At 43.1% G+C, this 16,459-nt stretch overlaps 2 protein-coding genes across 3 annotated transcripts in view; one reads left to right on the top strand and one right to left on the bottom strand.

Annotated features, from left to right (window-relative positions):
* The window catches only part of CWC27 (CWC27 spliceosome associated cyclophilin), a 105,719-nt gene extending 104,944 nt beyond the window's left edge, over positions 1-775 (bottom strand). For both annotated transcript variants that reach the window (XM_048503564.1, XM_048503565.1), the window contains exon 1: positions 590-775. In XM_048503564.1, coding sequence (XP_048359521.1) covers positions 590-631 — 42 coding nt within the window. In that variant the 5' untranslated portion in view covers positions 632-775. The remainder of the gene's footprint in view (positions 1-589) is intronic.
* An 861-nt stretch (positions 776-1,636) lies between these two features.
* On the top strand, positions 1,637-8,809 carry SREK1IP1 (SREK1 interacting protein 1). Its single transcript, XM_048504652.1, has 5 exons — positions 1,637-1,841; positions 4,221-4,268; positions 4,730-4,870; positions 7,103-7,181; positions 8,075-8,809. Exons 1-5 carry the CDS (start codon positions 1,829-1,831, stop codon positions 8,259-8,261), a joined length of 468 nt encoding a protein of 155 aa, XP_048360609.1. The 5' UTR covers positions 1,637-1,828; the 3' UTR covers positions 8,262-8,809.
* Positions 8,810-16,459: the final 7,650 nt, after the last annotated feature.

Raw genomic sequence — 16,459 nt, 5'->3', positions numbered from 1 at the left:
GCATGGTATTAGTGATTGGGTAAATGTGTGGTTTCAACCACAGATTCAGCTGGAAATGTGCACTATGACAACTATTTAATGTTCATAACACAGACTGGATGAACATTCTCTGGAACTCATAAACAAGACTAGTGTTGTTAGTCAGTACAAGCTTTGTTATTAAAATGCAAAAGACTACAGTCTTAATTGCTTAAAACTGACAGTGCAACTCTATTCAATTATTCCAGTGTAAAACCATAAAAATTAGTGGGTTTTGACTGGAGTAACATTGCACTGTTTTAGGATTACCAAATGCAGATTTGGAAGTTGCTGGAGGTTTGGGGGTGGTACCTGGATAGGGCAAACTTTGGGAAGAGGAGGATGCCCAGGAGGAATGTGATCCTATAAGAGTCCCCTCTCTAAAGTTGCCATTTCCTCCAGAGAACTGATGTTGATATAGAAATCAGTTGGAATTCCAGACGATTTCCAGGACCCACACAGTAAGTCCAAACAAGCGACATTTCCTCAAAATAAGGCACAGCAACGTAGCTCCACCAGCCTCCCTTCGAGGTAGTAGACGAATTTAACTCCAGGCATAAACAAACCTCACCTTGCCGTTAGTCGGCGGTTCCTGGATGTAAATATTGCTCATGATGTGAACAGGCCGTCCACTGCGCGATTAAGCCCGAGTTAGGCAGGAAACACACATTCTCTTCTCTCCACGGAAAGAGAACCCAGTTATTGGCCGGGGGTGGTGGCTTGCCACCATGTTGGGAGTTACCATCTTGCACTAAGAAGGGGAGAAAGAAAACAGTTCTCCACTCTAAAGCCGATGAAAAAACCCTCTCCATCCGGTATCATCAAAGACAAAATATGCCAAAAACAGCAAGTCAAGGAATCTGTTCTTTGATGTAATCCTCAGCAGCGCCATCATCTCGAAATGTTCTCCCTGTTCGCTGTTGGTACAGCCCGCTGTGTACGATGCAAAGACTTCCGGCCGAAAAGCGTTGCCCGGAATGTTTTTATCCGACGTGGATTGGGGTGTGGAGTTGCTCACTGTGCTGCGACTGGAGGAAAACTGAAAGCTAGGCAGAAGTTCTGGAGTATGAAAACGCGCTGCTATGCAATTCGTTATAAATATGCTGATCGGAATCCACATATGGGTCTTCACTTGGAAGTACGCCCTGTTGAAGTCAATAGGATTTCTTTCAAACGGCTGTACGTGGACTGGATATCAGTAGCATTTGCTTCGCAGCGAACACGTAAAGGCTACAAAGCTATTCTCCCTGCTCGTGGGAGGCAGTGGGTACAACTCTCCACCCACCCGGCTGCTTCCCACAATAAAGCATGTCAATAACCAAAGTAAACATCATAAGCTACAGTTAACAATTATTAATTTGTGCGGTAGGGATTAGTGTTCAGGTAGAAGCTGGAAAGTTTTCCCTGTATTCCCAATGATGTGCAGAAGTATCAGTCAACCAGGAAACCCGCCTCTCCTTGCTGGGATTAGCGGGCTGAGAAGGGCAGCCTCATTTGGCTGCAGGACGGGAGGGGAATTTTGTGGTGCAGATTTATGTGATACGGTCCGGAAAAGCCTTCGCAGTCTCCCAACGAAGAGACTCTAAATGTCCTTTACACTGCATGGTCAGTGAAGGATGCACGTCTGGTTGCTTTCAGTATCCTGGCTTGCCCGCACTAGTTTTTCCCCCACTTGTCTTCCTCGTGGTATACTACTTGGTGCCCCGCTCAAAACCTTCCGGCGGAAAAGTTTTGCCACGGCGGAGGTGCCCAGCCGAGAGTGGGATTTGGCGAGTGCTCCGTGAGAAGGTGTTTCGGGTTTGGGGGCTTTATGGCGCTGCCAGGTGAGCTGCCGAAGGTCAAGCAGAGGGAGGGTTAGCCCGGACAGCCTTACACGCTAGGTAGAGATCTTGGGGATCCGAAACTTCTTTTCTTCACTCCTATCTGGTGTGAGACGCACGCAACAAAGGAAGTTGGGGACTGGGAGCTCAAATCTTGGTTTGTGAGTGTTGAAAACATGGCGAACGTCCAAAATCCAGAATCTCCAGTATCTTTAACTTACTAGTATTTGGCATGCAGGGCTTTGGTAATGTACTTTTAATGTGTTCTTTAGAAGAAAAACCCAATGATTGGAAAAACTTTGTAGGCACTTTTTGCTCCGTAGTCCACGTTCAGTAAAGCCTGATGTTAGGAGGTATGATTAAAAATTAAGTTGAGTTAATCACTAGGAGGAGCGCATGGTAGAGGGTATTGAGAATGACATTTTAAAGGTGGTGAAAAACCTATGGATTTTTAAAATCCTTGTTACACATTAAGCTGGTGAAGTAGAGCTTTTTCTTTTGCAGATCCTGCTGCACATCATGGCATGTGTGTTTGTTCTGTATTACATATACTGTATTATCTGAGTATCTGAGACCAGAGAGCACTAATGGTTGTTTGGATGGTCTGAAAGACTGTCGGTGCTATTGGCAAGTATCCTTAGTTTCTGCTGAAATTTGGAGGACTTGAAAATGCCAGAGGGACATCAGAAAGAGCTACCTGACCTAGGGGAAGAATATATTTTAACCCAGACTGACCCTGAAAGAGGGGTGGGGCCTGGGGACTGATAAAATTGGTGGGAACAGAAGGGCGAGCTCTCTTCTGGGTCACTGAAGGGAGCAGACCTCTTGCCTGGGCTCTGGAGAGAGCAGCCATTTTTGGACCATGTGCTTACCCAAGAAGCTCACTTAGCCTTCCAGGTAATGGGAACTCTGTGAGAATTGTAACCTTCTAAGCTTTAAGCGCCTACCCTCTTGTATCAACTGCTAGGGTATGTTTAAATTAAGGGATAGAGGATTTGTGTTTATATCTCTTTTTTTTTTGGAAACCCTTGCTTGATCTGGTGCAGTGCTAAAACATACTTGTAACCATTTCATTTTTAATAAATACTTTTGAACCTTAGATGTGGGGAATAGTTCTCTGTACCATGTAGACCTCCGCCGTTTTGGATACGCTTTCGGAATAGGAGGGCCCCTGGATTACACTGGCAGTTGGCAAGCAGCTATTCATCCAGGGCCTCCAATCTGCCCTATGGAACCCAGGAGAGGGGAACCAGGGGAAACTGAGGCTAGGCCTCAGAGTTGGAAAGGAAGCTGGGGAGCCCTGATCCTCCCCAGTGGGCGGTTCCTCAAGTGGTCAGGTAGTGGCAGCGATTTACCCATAGAGAAAGCAAGCCCTCTCCAGGAAAAGGTGGCAACCCCTGGTAAAGGCTTGGGAGTGGAATAGGGCCTACCCGGCAAAGCAGTATTTTTAGTGGCTGATTGGAACAGCTGCTCCCAACCAGTTAAGTAACTTGTAACCTGAGTAGAAATTATAATTACTATTAACAAAATGTTGTACTTGTAGCAACTGACATTCAGGTAGTGATGGATAGCACCTGTTCTTTTAGCCTTTGTGCATTCATATGTTAACTTCCTTGCCAGATCTGTTTGGCTTGGCAGTTCATGGATACTATCAGTGAGAGCTGTCAGCTTTGCTAGCCTTCTATATTATTTCATTGTTACCACCTATGTCTGGAAATTGAAAAATGTTATGTTTCTATATGTGTAATTAAAAAGTTTCCATCTTTATTTCTTGTAAGTTGAAAATTAATTTCTAATGTCAAGTGGTGGTTGGAAGGAATGATGAATTGAGTCCAATTTTGATTTGGTCATGGAATTATAGCTAAAACGTTCCTCCTAGCCAACTGTTTCTTAAGGCAAGATTTTTATTACTGGTATTCAAAAATTTTGTGCGAAAATGTCTGAGGCTGTATTAGTGAAGATTTTAGTGTACTGTACAGTTTAATATATCCTTATGAAAGACAAGGGTCACCAGAAAAGACAAAACACTAGGAAAAGTTGAACACAGCAGGAAAAGAGTAAGACCCAATCTGAAATGGATTGACTTAGTCAAGGAAACCAAAGCCCGCGGTTTTCAAGACCTGAGCAAGGCTATTAACGATAGAATGTTTTGGGGGCTCATTAATTTATAGGGTCACTTTAAGTCAAAGAGACTTGATGGCACATCATACAAATTCATATAGCTTAATAACTGTATATGACTTATAATTAATTTATTTATTTGCTGCTGTATTAGAATTAGAAACTGGTAAAATTGTGCTTGGATGATCACTCCCATCTTTGTGTATTATATATTTTCTCTCTCTCCCAAGGTTAATATGAAATCTGGTTTTTTTTTATCAGGAGGAAATAAAGACAACATTAGGGCAGGGTGCAAGAAATGTGGCTATCGTAAGTATCAGCATAAATTTAAAGTTATCTGTAAGATTTGCCTAAGGTTTTATTGCAGTTAAGTGTCATTAGCTTGATCTGGCATTGTTTGGTTGTATTAAGGCTTGAATATCTGACTAGAAATTAAATGGAGCAGACCCAGCAACACTATCTTGAGTTCCTTGGAGCAGTATAGTTTGATTGTACCAAAATGGTTTCCCATAATATTGACACAGTGTGCTCTGTCAGCAGAACACTGAAACTGAATTGAAGCTGTGAGCCTTAAAGCATTTATTTTGAAGTAAGTTGCATTAATTTTGCTGGATGAAATTTTATTGAATATTTTATTGACATTTTTATTGAAATTTTTTTATTATTCATTTTGAGGGTTAGTTGCTTTAGCCATTCCAGAGCACAAATAGCCCTTACTGTTTTATGTTGTTGGATTTTCCTAAATTTCTTTTCTGTTCATTTTCACCTAGCGGGCCACCTTACGTTTGAATGTCGAAACTTTCTCCGGGTGGACCCAAAAAGAGATATTGTTTTAGATGTCAGCAGTACAAGCAGTGAAGACAGCGAAGAGGAGGAACTGAGTAAGCTGCAGGCTATACCAGAGAAAAAAAGTAAGTTTTAGACTTTCGACTATCTCCTGCTTCTTTGTCTTTCTTGTGTTTCTCCTAATATGTTTCCTTATACTGACTCATTTCTTACACATAAAGTTGCATGACACAAAAAATGAGTATGACTTAAGCCAGGCAACATTGAAAACTTTGAGTCTTGTTCCTGGGTGATTTTCTCCATTCTTGTTTGCATGAACCAGCTACTCACTGAGATATATATATATATATAAGTGAAATCTAAACTAATTGTCTTTGTATTACCACTGTAGGACTAATGATTGACTGGCCTATGATTGGGGGAGTGCCTCCATGTTGATTCTCCTGGATCAATTATTATATCCTTCTGGAGAGTTTGGCTGGGTTGGGTGGGGCATCATGGCTTAGTGGTTCTACTCGTATTTCACAAACTGATTCCCAAAAGGTGGTTCTGGGGGTTACTGCTAGGTCCTGTGGCATTTATGCCTGCAAAGTTCCTTCTTGTTCATCATGCTTTTTAAGATCTATGCGAAACTGCTGGAGAGGTCACCTGGGAATTTGAAGGGAGATGTCAAGTAGCTAAGATATTTTTGCAGGGGGCTAGACATATTCAAGGTGGCTATGATGACTAAATGGAACCTCTGTCATCTGAGGAAGTGGGCTGCTAAAACCCAATTGCCAGAGGCCACAGCCGGGAAGAGTTGTTGGATTCAGCATCAAGGGCCATCTTCTCCCAAATGAACTTACCTGTCCACTCTAGTCATCCTCAGGGGCTCTGTTTTTGGTGCTCCTGAGAGAGACCAGTGAGTTGAACCCCCCCCCCCCCTGCCTTAAACAATTGTTGTAAAGAATGAAATGTTTTGTTAGTTGCTTATTTTAAAAACAAGCTGTCCTACATTGCAAGATTTGACCTTATGGAATGTTTATATACTAATTCATAGTAGATAAAGAAGGCTCGAGGCTAGCTCCCTGGTAATAACAGAGTTCCCTAGATATATGAGGGAATGTTCTGTATCTTGTAAATAAAGGGGTCAGCTAATGGGGAACTCCAGAATGACCTTTTACTTCATTTTATCATTAGCATGGTAAAAATCACACCCTTCTGTAGACTGCTTACGAAATGAAGGAAAGGAATACATTATTCCAGAGGGAAGCTGGAACTTTGGGGTATGGGCTAGGACAGGGGTAGGGAACCTGCAGCTCTCCAGATGTTCAGGAACTACAATTCCCATCAGCCCCTACCAGCATGGCCAATTGGCCATGCTGACAGAGGCTGATGGGAATTGTAGTTCCTGAACATCTGGAGAGCCGCAGGTTCCCTACCCCTGGGCTAGGAGAATCAACTGGGTCAAAAGAGGCAGCCCGTGAAAAAACTTGTATTAATTCCACAAGCTTTGGACATTGGTCGGGAGGTTGTTTGCTGCCTTTTTGTTTTCTTTTTTAAAAAGTGGCTTTAACCATCTATGTCTCCTGCGATAGACTGAAAGCATCAAAATAAAGAAAGAATCCCCATCCATCTGCCAGAAATGCCAGAATAATAAGGGAAGGCGGGGAAGAGCAAAAACCCAAAGGAAGCCAAGCACATATTGCTCTGCTTTACTTTCCCTGCACAGGCAGGAAAAAAAGTCACACTTTACCCCCTTTCAAAACTGTGGGGCTTCTCTAATCTGCAGCATCGTGAGTTCAGGAGGGGAAAAACATGTGCATAACCAAGAGTCTGGCCCCAAGGGAATATACACTCATTGTGGGGTAGGCCACAAGTGTATAAATGGCCATGAATACATGAAGTTGCCTGATACTGAATCAGACTCTTGGTCCATCAATGTAACCATTGTGTACTCTGACTGGCAGCAGCTGTCTAAGGTCTCCAGCAGAGGTCTTTCATATCATTTTGCTACCTGGACTTTTTAGCTGGAGATGCCAGGGATTAAGTCTGAGCCCTTCTGTGTGCAAGGAAAGGCTCTACCGTTGATCCATGGCACCTCCTGGCATGTTGTAGATCATGTTAATGCTCACTGTATGTTGTGCTCATATGAGGTGAGGAGGAAAGGTTATGCTTCATTGAGTACGGCAACTTGACAATCTAAGTTGTTGCTTTTTAACTACTGCATCTTAATGTCCTTTTATCTTTTGAGGAGTTGTGTCTTGCTGCATAGTAGGGTGCAGTAGAACTGGATCATAATTTTTTTCATTAGATACGTAGAATTTTAAATTACCTGATTCAAGATAACTATAAAATTTCACATTTTGAATCTGCAGCTATTGCTGAGGAAGAAGAAAAGAAAAGGCCTAAGAAGAAAAGCAAAGAGAAATTGAAACAGAAGAAAGGAAGAAAGAGGTATTGTTTAAAAAGCTTTTCTATCACATGTTGCAAATGCCAGGAAAGTGCTTTAGAAGATCCTTAGTATAATTTCTGTAAATGAAGCTGATGAGAGTTGCAGGGAAAATCACTTGCAATCTAAGAACATAAGGACAAGCCAACTGGATCAGACCAGAGTCCATCTAGTCCAGCTCTCTGCTACTCTCAGTGGCCCACCAGGTGCCTTTGGGAGCTCACATGCAGGATGCGAAAGCAATGGCCTTCTGCAGCTGTTGCTCCCAAGCACCTCAGATCTCAGATCAAGGAGGATCAAGATTGGTAGCCATAGATCGACTTCTCCTCCATAAACCTGTCCAAGCCCTTTTTTAAGCTATCCAGGTTAGTAGCCATCACCACCTCCTGTGGCAGCATATTCCAAACACCAATCACACGTTGCGTGAAAAAATGTTTCCTTTTATTAGTCCTTATTCTCTCCCCCCCCCCCCCTGCATTTTCAATGAATGGTCCCTGGTTCTAGTATTGTGAGAAAGAGAGAAAAATTTCTCCCTGTCAACATTTTCTACCCCAACATTTTCTGCTGGGGGGGGGGTGCAGAAGAGGCGGCTCCGTGCGAAGCCACCTCTTCTCCACCGGCTTCTGCGGGGCCGCTTGCTCCCGTGCGAACGGCCCCCACCCCTCCATCGGCATAATTTCTGCCGGTGGAGAGGCGCCCTGCACTGGCTCACTGTCACACTATCTGCCATGTCAGTGTTTATGCTGTTTGTTTGGCATTCATTGCGGTTGAATGAAAGGGGTCTAAGTGAACTATGGTGTGTTTATTAGAATAAGTCTAGCCATAAACTCAATTCTAACCTGTTGTGTTCTCACTATTAACCTGTTCTAGGAAATAATCTACATTCCTGTGTTTATAGATCTTATTCATCAAGTACCACAGAAGAAGATGAGACCAAGTCAAAAAAACAGAAATGCCACAAGAAGGAAAAGAAGGAGAAAAAGAGTAAATCCAAGAAAAGAAAGCATCACAAAAAGGAGAAGAAAAAAAGAAAAAAGAAAAGAGACTCCTCTTCGGATAGTTCAGACTCTTCTAGCAGTGACTAAGAATCAAAGCCAGGCTGATTTTTAGTTTTGTTGTGATTATGGGTGGAGCCATTTGAAGAGATTGTGGAATGATTTGACAAAGCAGAGCAAATCTTTTCTCATTTTCCCCTTTCCCAAACCATCTGTTCTGAAACATGTCAGGAGGCCCTCACTGGCAAACTGTGCCATAGGATAGGACATTGTAGGCACAGAAGAAAATTTGATACAATTGCCCGTTGCTCTGTCTTCTGCTGGCTCTCATCAGTGGAGCAGGGAGAGAAAGGTGAATTTTCCTGATTCCCCCTAGTCACTGCAGCAGTCCATCCTGAGACTATTTGTTTCCTGGTTCTCAGAGAGGAGTTTGGGGCAAGTGACAGGCTGTTTGGAGGATGGAAAAAAATCTTCTCTGCCAGCTCCTTCCATGAACACTTTTACTGCCTCAAACCTTATGTTTAGGTCTCTATGAAACTGCTCAGTAAAAAATTATATATATATATATATATTTGTACTTGACTGCCCATCTGTATTTATATATTTTCTGTTATTATATTAAACATTTTAGAAATCTACAGAGGCTGATTTTCCTGTGTGCAGTATAGTTGTTCAGTTCTTACTTTGTGTGAAAAAGGGAATTAGTTTTATCACTTAAGGTTTCTGCTGAAACATCTGCCTTCTGTTCATAAATATCAGAGGTTCACATCAGTGCTAGAATTTTAAGGAAACAACCTAGTGGGAAGAGTTGACTGTTATAAAATTTTAAACATCGACATTAATTGCCCAATAAAAAAGGACCCAGGCCAGAGTGCTTTTAGGGAGAAGTTGTCATTCTTGAAGTGTGGAGCTTCTCCACTTGGTGCAACACTGCACTGGCAGGGATCTGGTATGGGGGGGCGGTTCTTATAGTTCAGGCGTGGGATTTGGGGAGGACCGTAGAAAGCCCTGCTATGTATGCATATCGCTCCCTCTCAATGCATTTTTGGGTTAGGGCCTATGTTGTTTGCATGTTAATAAAGGCTTGCTTGAAAAAAAAAAGTTAAGAGAGGAATGACTTTTGAAGTGTAGTAGAAATAAGGGCTACGACTTCTAGACTGAATTGGTAATATGCTTCTAAGCACACCGTGGCTTTTTCTCCTTTAACGCAAAGAGGCTTTTTGTACTTGGAACTGAGATGAAAGCTTTCTCCTGTCAATGCAAATTTTCATTCTTTTCCTTAATATTTGTGCAGATGATAGGCTCAAAAATATATATATATATATATATTTGTCGGATCAAATAAGTAAATATGCAAAAATTCCCTTGAAGATGGTTCTATTAAATAATTATTCTGTAGTGAATAAATAAGTAGTAAATATACCAAAATACATTCTGTCCCTAGAAGATCATTCTGCAGTGCCCATTGTATTAATAAATAAGATTAAAATGACTCAGGATTATCAGTTCTGCAATTTCTTTAAATACCAGATGCTTTTTATATTGTCAGGTTGGGTTGGTGGCAAAAAAAATGCTCTTCTTTAAAAGTGGTAATCTTGCTACGGTACTTATTCAGTTGCTGTTAATGTTCTAAAATACCTTAAATTAGATGCTGTCAGAAATGTCCTACCTATAAGCGAAGAACTGAAGAACTGAAGGAGGAAAGTGTGTGTTGCGGGGGGAGGGGGCTTTTGATTTCCTTCACATTGAATGTGCTTTACATTTGGGTTTTATTCTTGGTTAAGCTTATGTTTTGACCTCCTAGTCACCGCACCCTCAGATCAGAGAATCCTCACGGTTTCTGAAACCTGGTTGAGTGTGATTTTCTCTCCCTTTGCAGGAAAAGTGAAGGAGATCGATGTGCAGTAGGCTTTCTTTGGCCTTTCTTACTCCTCCCCACCTCCCCCTACCCACACCACAGCAGTTCTACCCATTCTTCAAGCCACCATTCCAAAACAGAGGGGCTTTTTAATGCTGTTGTTGGATTAAATTGACATTAAATTGGATTAAATTGACATGATCAAGCGAAGTAATGCTAAACCAAAGATGATGTACACATACAGACACACAGGTGTCAGGCAATCTACCCAAATGGAGGTTGCACAGAAAGAAAAAGGAAGCAGTAGACAAACAGAATGGCAGCTTGGCTCTGCTCAGCTAGGGACACTTCACAAGAAGGGAATCCCTGTGTAAAACAGACAGCCACGGGGTAAGTAGTGCATCCATAAATGGTCGGGGAGTCCATCAGGGCTTGTTCTCAAAATCCTTTATCAAATGCCTCCAGACTTTGGAGCTGAACTACCTTCTTTCCAATTACACAGGGACTGGTTTCACATCAATGTTTCAGTTTTTATTTGCAGAACTTTTCATGAAAGTAACCACATGACATCATCTTAGGGTTGCCGGTTCCAGTTGGGGCCTGGTGTTCTCCTAAATTACATGTTAAATCCAATTTTCAGAGATCTGTTCCCCTTGAGACCATGGCAGCTTTGGAGGGTAGGCACTATGGCATCACGCCCATGCTATGCCCCAGATCTCCAAAGATTACCAAACCCAGAGCTGGGAGCCCTAAATCATCAACTACTCATCTTGCTGCTGTGTTCTCGCTTTTTTGCAATCTTTCCTCAACCTGGTTTTGGTACAGTTTTATTTTCTTTTTATGAAGGTTGCAACTGAAGTGCCTTTCAATGCTGTGTGGATGAAAATATAAATGTCTGTAGCTTCTGTCCACATCAGCACAATTTTCCTAACCTCAGTCCATGTGACCATTCCCCTTCCACTGCCAGAGAATTTGTTTTTTTATTTAAAAAACTAGAAATAATGAGATCACTATACCATTACCATGCCATAACAAACTATTGCACTAATTGCTAGCTTACTTTTAAGTCTCTGCCCCAATTTGTAGTGGACTTAGCAGGGGAAAGCCACAGGGCGCACATTTCCTCTTAACTGTTTGCAATGAAAAGTGCTAGAGGCCAACCTTTTATGACAGCTGGTACACTGTTGTAATGTATCATTATAACAATTTTACAGCAGGGTAACGAGTTCAGTTATCATTTTAAGCCTGACAAAAGCGCTTTGGAGCTTTCCCACAGCAAGGAAAGTGCAGGGAAAATATGAACGCCTTTGCATTCACAGCAGCAGTGGGAGTTATGCAAAGAATTATCTCTCTGTGGAAGCAGTGAGAGTTTAATCCATTACGATTTTTTCATGTGTAAGCTTCACCAAAATAAATGGAAATTGCATAGGGTGTTATTGTATAGATTCTACACATTTCAGCAAATGGGGTATGCCTATGAAACAGTCTTAGTGGATTTTCCCCATTTGTAATTCTCTAAAGGATTTGCTTGTGGCACATTAGTTTTTGATAATGGATTAATTTTGTCTGAATTCTGCAGCTTTGTCAAGTGTAAAGTGCTCAGTGTGGGTTTGCTGTATAATCCACTGTGGAGACATCGTAGGTAGGGAGATGCTGTCATGTATTCATTCAACTCCTTTTCTATTGAAAGGGGAAGGGAAAGGAGCCCATAAGCATTATTCACAGTTGCAAGATAATTGCTTTTTATTAAGTTTGCTATGTTCAATTTTTAGGGGGGAAAATTAGCAAGTTATTGCTGAACAGATGGTCCTAGGAAAACGGTAGTATTTGGTGCCTATGGAAGAGCCATGCCTGGTGCTGGGTGGTTCACTTGAAAGAGATGTAGCCTGAAAGTAATCAGATGTCAGTGTTGAAATTAGTTTCCTTAGCAAGCTGGAAGATTTTTTGACAATTGTGTCAGAGCCAGTGTGGTGTAGTTGTAGTATCTAGGGGAACCAGGTTTGAATCCCCACTTGTACCATGGAAGCTTGTTGGGTAACCTTGGTTTAGACATACTCTCCTAGCTTCAAATAACTCACAGGGTTATTATAAGGATGAACTAAAGGGGGAAAAGTACACTGTAATCTCTTTTGGGTCCTCAATGGGGAGAAAGGTGGAGTACAAATGAATTAAACAAATAAAAATTAAATGTCCAGATATATTGCTCAGCAGCAATAAATTCTTAATGGCACTGTATAAACAATTTCCAAAAGAATATTCAGTCTTCTTTCCAAAGGCAAGATCTTTCCAATCATTCCCTCTTAGAGTGAGTGTGATGCATGGAACATTGGAAGAGTTCCTAACATAGAAGTACCTCAAAGACTTAACCTGTCTTTATCTCAAAAACATATCCTCTTAGTTTAAATTCAGTAGTGGGTCCTTGGTGAAATGAGTTATTGGACTTAAAATTAATCATGGAAATTAATTCATGACTTATTGGACTTACTCCCTTATAGAATCTTAGAAGCATGCTATTTTAAAATAATTGTTTATAAGTTGGAGATCTGCAAGAAGTGCTGGGAAGTGGAGAACCATTTGTGAATCCCACTCACAAACTCTCCCCTACTATGCTAGTCTAAGCTTTCAGAGGTTTCAGTAGACATAACATTGGTCTTACCTGTGAAGGAGACTTCTCCATTGAGCAATGGATGACATCTGGGTTATTGTCAGCTACCATTCAGGAAGGCAGGGGTTAAATAAAAACTTCCCAGGCTCCTCTCTGTGCTGCGGCTCCGCCCCGTCTCCTGTGCTCCAGTTCTGGCTTCTCCACAAAGCAGTATTCCGCCTCTCAAAAGATTCTCTGCAAAAAACTTGACCTTCTAATGTTCCAACTCGCTTCCAATGTGCAAATAAGAAAAAACCATGGAAGTCATTAACAAAGGCCTTATGGAGTCTAAATAACAAGGGGCTCTGAACTAATACGCCTAAGACGGGAGGAAACCTCCTGGGTCATTAATCAAAACAGAAACCAATTATTAACTGTATAACAACTAACTAATCTTGGAGCAGGATGACGACCAATGGGAGGGCAGATGTCATCCATTGCTCAATGGAGAAGTCTCCTTCACAGGTAAGACCAATGTTATTTCTCCATTGAGCAGGATGACATCTGGGTGAACTCCCCTAGCAGTATCAGATAGATTTACAGGGTGGGGTCAAAATCCTCTCCAATGACATGCTGCAGGACTCTACGTCCATAATCAGCATCGGCAGCGCTGAAAACGTTCAGCCTATAGTGCCTAACGAAGGTGGATAAGGAGGACCAGGTTGCTGCTCTGCATATTTCCTCCACTGGTACGTTATTGTTAAAGGCCGCATTGGTGGAAGCATTGCGGGCGGAGTGTGCCGTGATCCCTACTGGAATTGACAGCTTTTGTTCCTTGTAAGCCTCGCTGATGCATTCCCTCAAGCACTTACTGATGGAAGGGGCTGATAATTTCTGACCTCTGTTGTGATTGGAAGTGGATATGAACATGGAATCTGATCTCCTGAATTCCTGAGTTCTGATTAAGAAGGCTTTTAAGGTTCGCCTCACATCTAATGTGTGCCAATACACCTCCTTAGGGTGTTTTGGGTTGGGACAAAAGGTGGGTAGGAAAATTTCCTGTTTCCTATGAAAGGTGGAGTTGACCTTTGGAATGAAGGTAGGGTCAATACGTAGCACCACCTTGTCCTTATGAAAGACACACAATGGGGGTTTCATGGAAAGGGCAGCTAGCTCTGAAGTGATGGCTACCAAGAAAACAGCCTTCATGCGAAGATGCTTAAGGGAACTCTCCATGATGGGCTCAAATGGTTTCTTGGTCAGGGCTTGCAATACTATATGCAGTCTCCATGTGGGAAAATGATGGTTGACCGGTTTATCTTTCAGTGTAGCACCCCTAAGGAATCTAACTATGTGTGGGTGTGAAGTGGGAGTATGCCCCTCCAGTCTGGGTAATACAGACGTGAGGGCTGCCATTTGCCTACGTAAAGTATTAGCTCTAAGGCCTGATTCCATGCCGTCCTGTAGAAAACTTAAAATGTCCCTGATCCTAGGTTCTGTAGGAGTCACTCTCTTCCTCCAGCACCACCTAACAAAAGCCTTCCAGGTAGTGATGTAAATTCTTTTGGTGGAAGATTTCCTGGAGGCCATTATGGTGTCGAGGACGGCTTTGGAGTATCCCTGAGCCTCTAGCTGTCGCCTTTCAATCTCCAGGCAGTCAAGTTGAGACGTTCTGGTTCCGGGTGGAAAATGGGTCCCTGTTGCAGGAGGTCCCTGTGCAGAGGGAGTCTCAAGGGTTTGCGTGCCGACATCTGTAATATGTTGGTGAACCAAGGTCGTCTGGGCCACCACGGTGCTACCAATATGACATCTGCCCTCTCTTCCCTGATCTTTCGGAGGAGTCTGGGGATCATGGGGAAGGGAGGGAAGGCGTACAGGATTCCTTGAGGCCAACTGGAGGATAAGGCATCCGTATTCTCCGCTTCCGGGTGATGGAATCGAGACATGAATCTGGGGAGCTGTTTGTTCAGATTGGAGGCGAAGAGGTCCAAGATTGGAGCTACCAGGGCATGAGCTATCATCAGGAAAATTTCCTTCTTTAGTCTCCACTCCCCTGGATGAATGCTCTGTCTGCTCAGCCAATCTGCTTGAACATTTAGATTCCCCTGAATATGTTCGGATTTGATGGAAAGCACATGAGTCTCTGCCCACTGAAAGATCAGGAGGGCTTCCTTCTGCAGCTCTGCAGATCTGGACCCCCCCCCCCCTGTCTGTTCAGGTAAGATTTCGCCGTTGTGTTGTCTGTCCTGATCAGCACGTGTGACCCCCTCAGGAGGTGCTGAAAGTGGCTCAAAGCCAACCAGATCGCTCTTAGTTCCAGCACATTGATGTGAAGTGCTGATTCCTGGGCTGACCAAGTCCCTTGAATGGGAATTCCCTCTAGAGTAGCTCCCCAGCCTAGAAGGCTTGCGTCTGAGAATACCTGTTTGGTGGTTGCAATCCAAAATACACGTCCCAGATTTAGGTTGGATGGTTTCATCCACCATAGTAGACTGACCTTGACTGGTCTTGGGATCACTACTTCTCTGTGGCTTTTGTGAGCGATGAGATCCTGGAAGGGGTGAAGGAACCTCTGTAGTGGTCTGGATCTGAACCTTCCCCACTGAATTGCCTCTGATAATGCCACCATGAGGCCCATCAAGCTTGCTAGAGAAAGCAGCGAGCATTTGTGTTTGTGCAGAACTTGGTTGATTTTGGCTTTCATAATCAATTGTTTCTTTGGAGGGACCAGAATCTTGCAGGTGGAGGTGTCTATGATGAAACCCAGGTGTTCCAGTCTCCGTGAGGGATTTAAGGAACTCTTGGCCCGATTGACGAGAAAACCATGGATTTCTAAAGTTCGGATGGTTTCCTGAGTGTGTTGTTCTGCTTGGGTCGAGGAGTCCGAACGAATCAGGATATCGTCGAGGTAAGGGTGAATCCTGATGCCTCTTTCCCTGAGAAGTACGATCAGGTTGATGAGGAGCTTTGAAAAAACTCGGGGGGCAGTGCATAGTCCAAATGGAAGTGCTCTGAATTGGAAGTGTTCTTTCCCCACTCCAAACCTCAGGAATCTGCGATGGCTCTCGAAGATGGGAATGTGGAGATATGCCTCTGACAAATCTATGGAGGTGAGGAATTCGCCTGGTTGAAGCGAGTCTGCGATGGACCTCAGAGTTTCCATTCTGAAATGTTTCAGCCTTACGAAGCTGTTGACATACTTCAGGTCTAGGATTGGTCGCCACTCCCCAGTTTTCTTGGGAACTGTGAACAGTATGGAGTATACTCCTCGTCCCCTCTGTTCTTGTGGCACCGGCTCCACCGCCTCTATATTTAGTAGATGTGCGATGGCTTCTAGTTTTCTGGCTCTTTTTTCTGGAATTCTGGACAGCGGAGACATGATAAATCAGCTTGGGGGTAGAGACATGAATTCTATTACGTACCCTGAAGAGACTATTTCCAGGGACCAGGCGTCTGCGTGAGAGGCTTGCCAAGTTTGGTGAGACTTTTGGAGCCTGCCCCCCACTGCATTGTTGTTGGCGTCATGCCTTGGGTTGTCGATTGTCCTGCTGGTATCGGTCAGGGAACGACCCCTTCTTGGAAGTAAAACCTTTTTTGAATTGTTGTCTTCCCTGGTTCCAGTATGGGTGACGAAAATTGTCTCTTTTAAATTGACTGGTGCTCTGCTGGGGTCGAAAAAAGGACTGAGAAGATGGCTTCTTGTCAAGGCCACGAGCCTGTTTTGGGAGATGTTTAGGTTTCTCCTTAGGATCGACCAGGAACTCACTGAGTTCTTCTCCAAAAAGCTTGTGTCCGTGGAAGGCACATTCGGAAACCATGGTTTTAGAACGCCAGTCGGTCTGCCAT

Source organism: Sphaerodactylus townsendi, linkage group LG07 (genome assembly GCF_021028975.2).
Source record: "Sphaerodactylus townsendi isolate TG3544 linkage group LG07, MPM_Stown_v2.3, whole genome shotgun sequence".
NCBI classification, from domain to species: domain Eukaryota; kingdom Metazoa; phylum Chordata; class Lepidosauria; order Squamata; family Sphaerodactylidae; genus Sphaerodactylus; species Sphaerodactylus townsendi.
The sequence above is the reverse complement of the archived record's forward strand: the minus strand, read 5'-3'. Positions and strand labels throughout refer to the sequence as shown.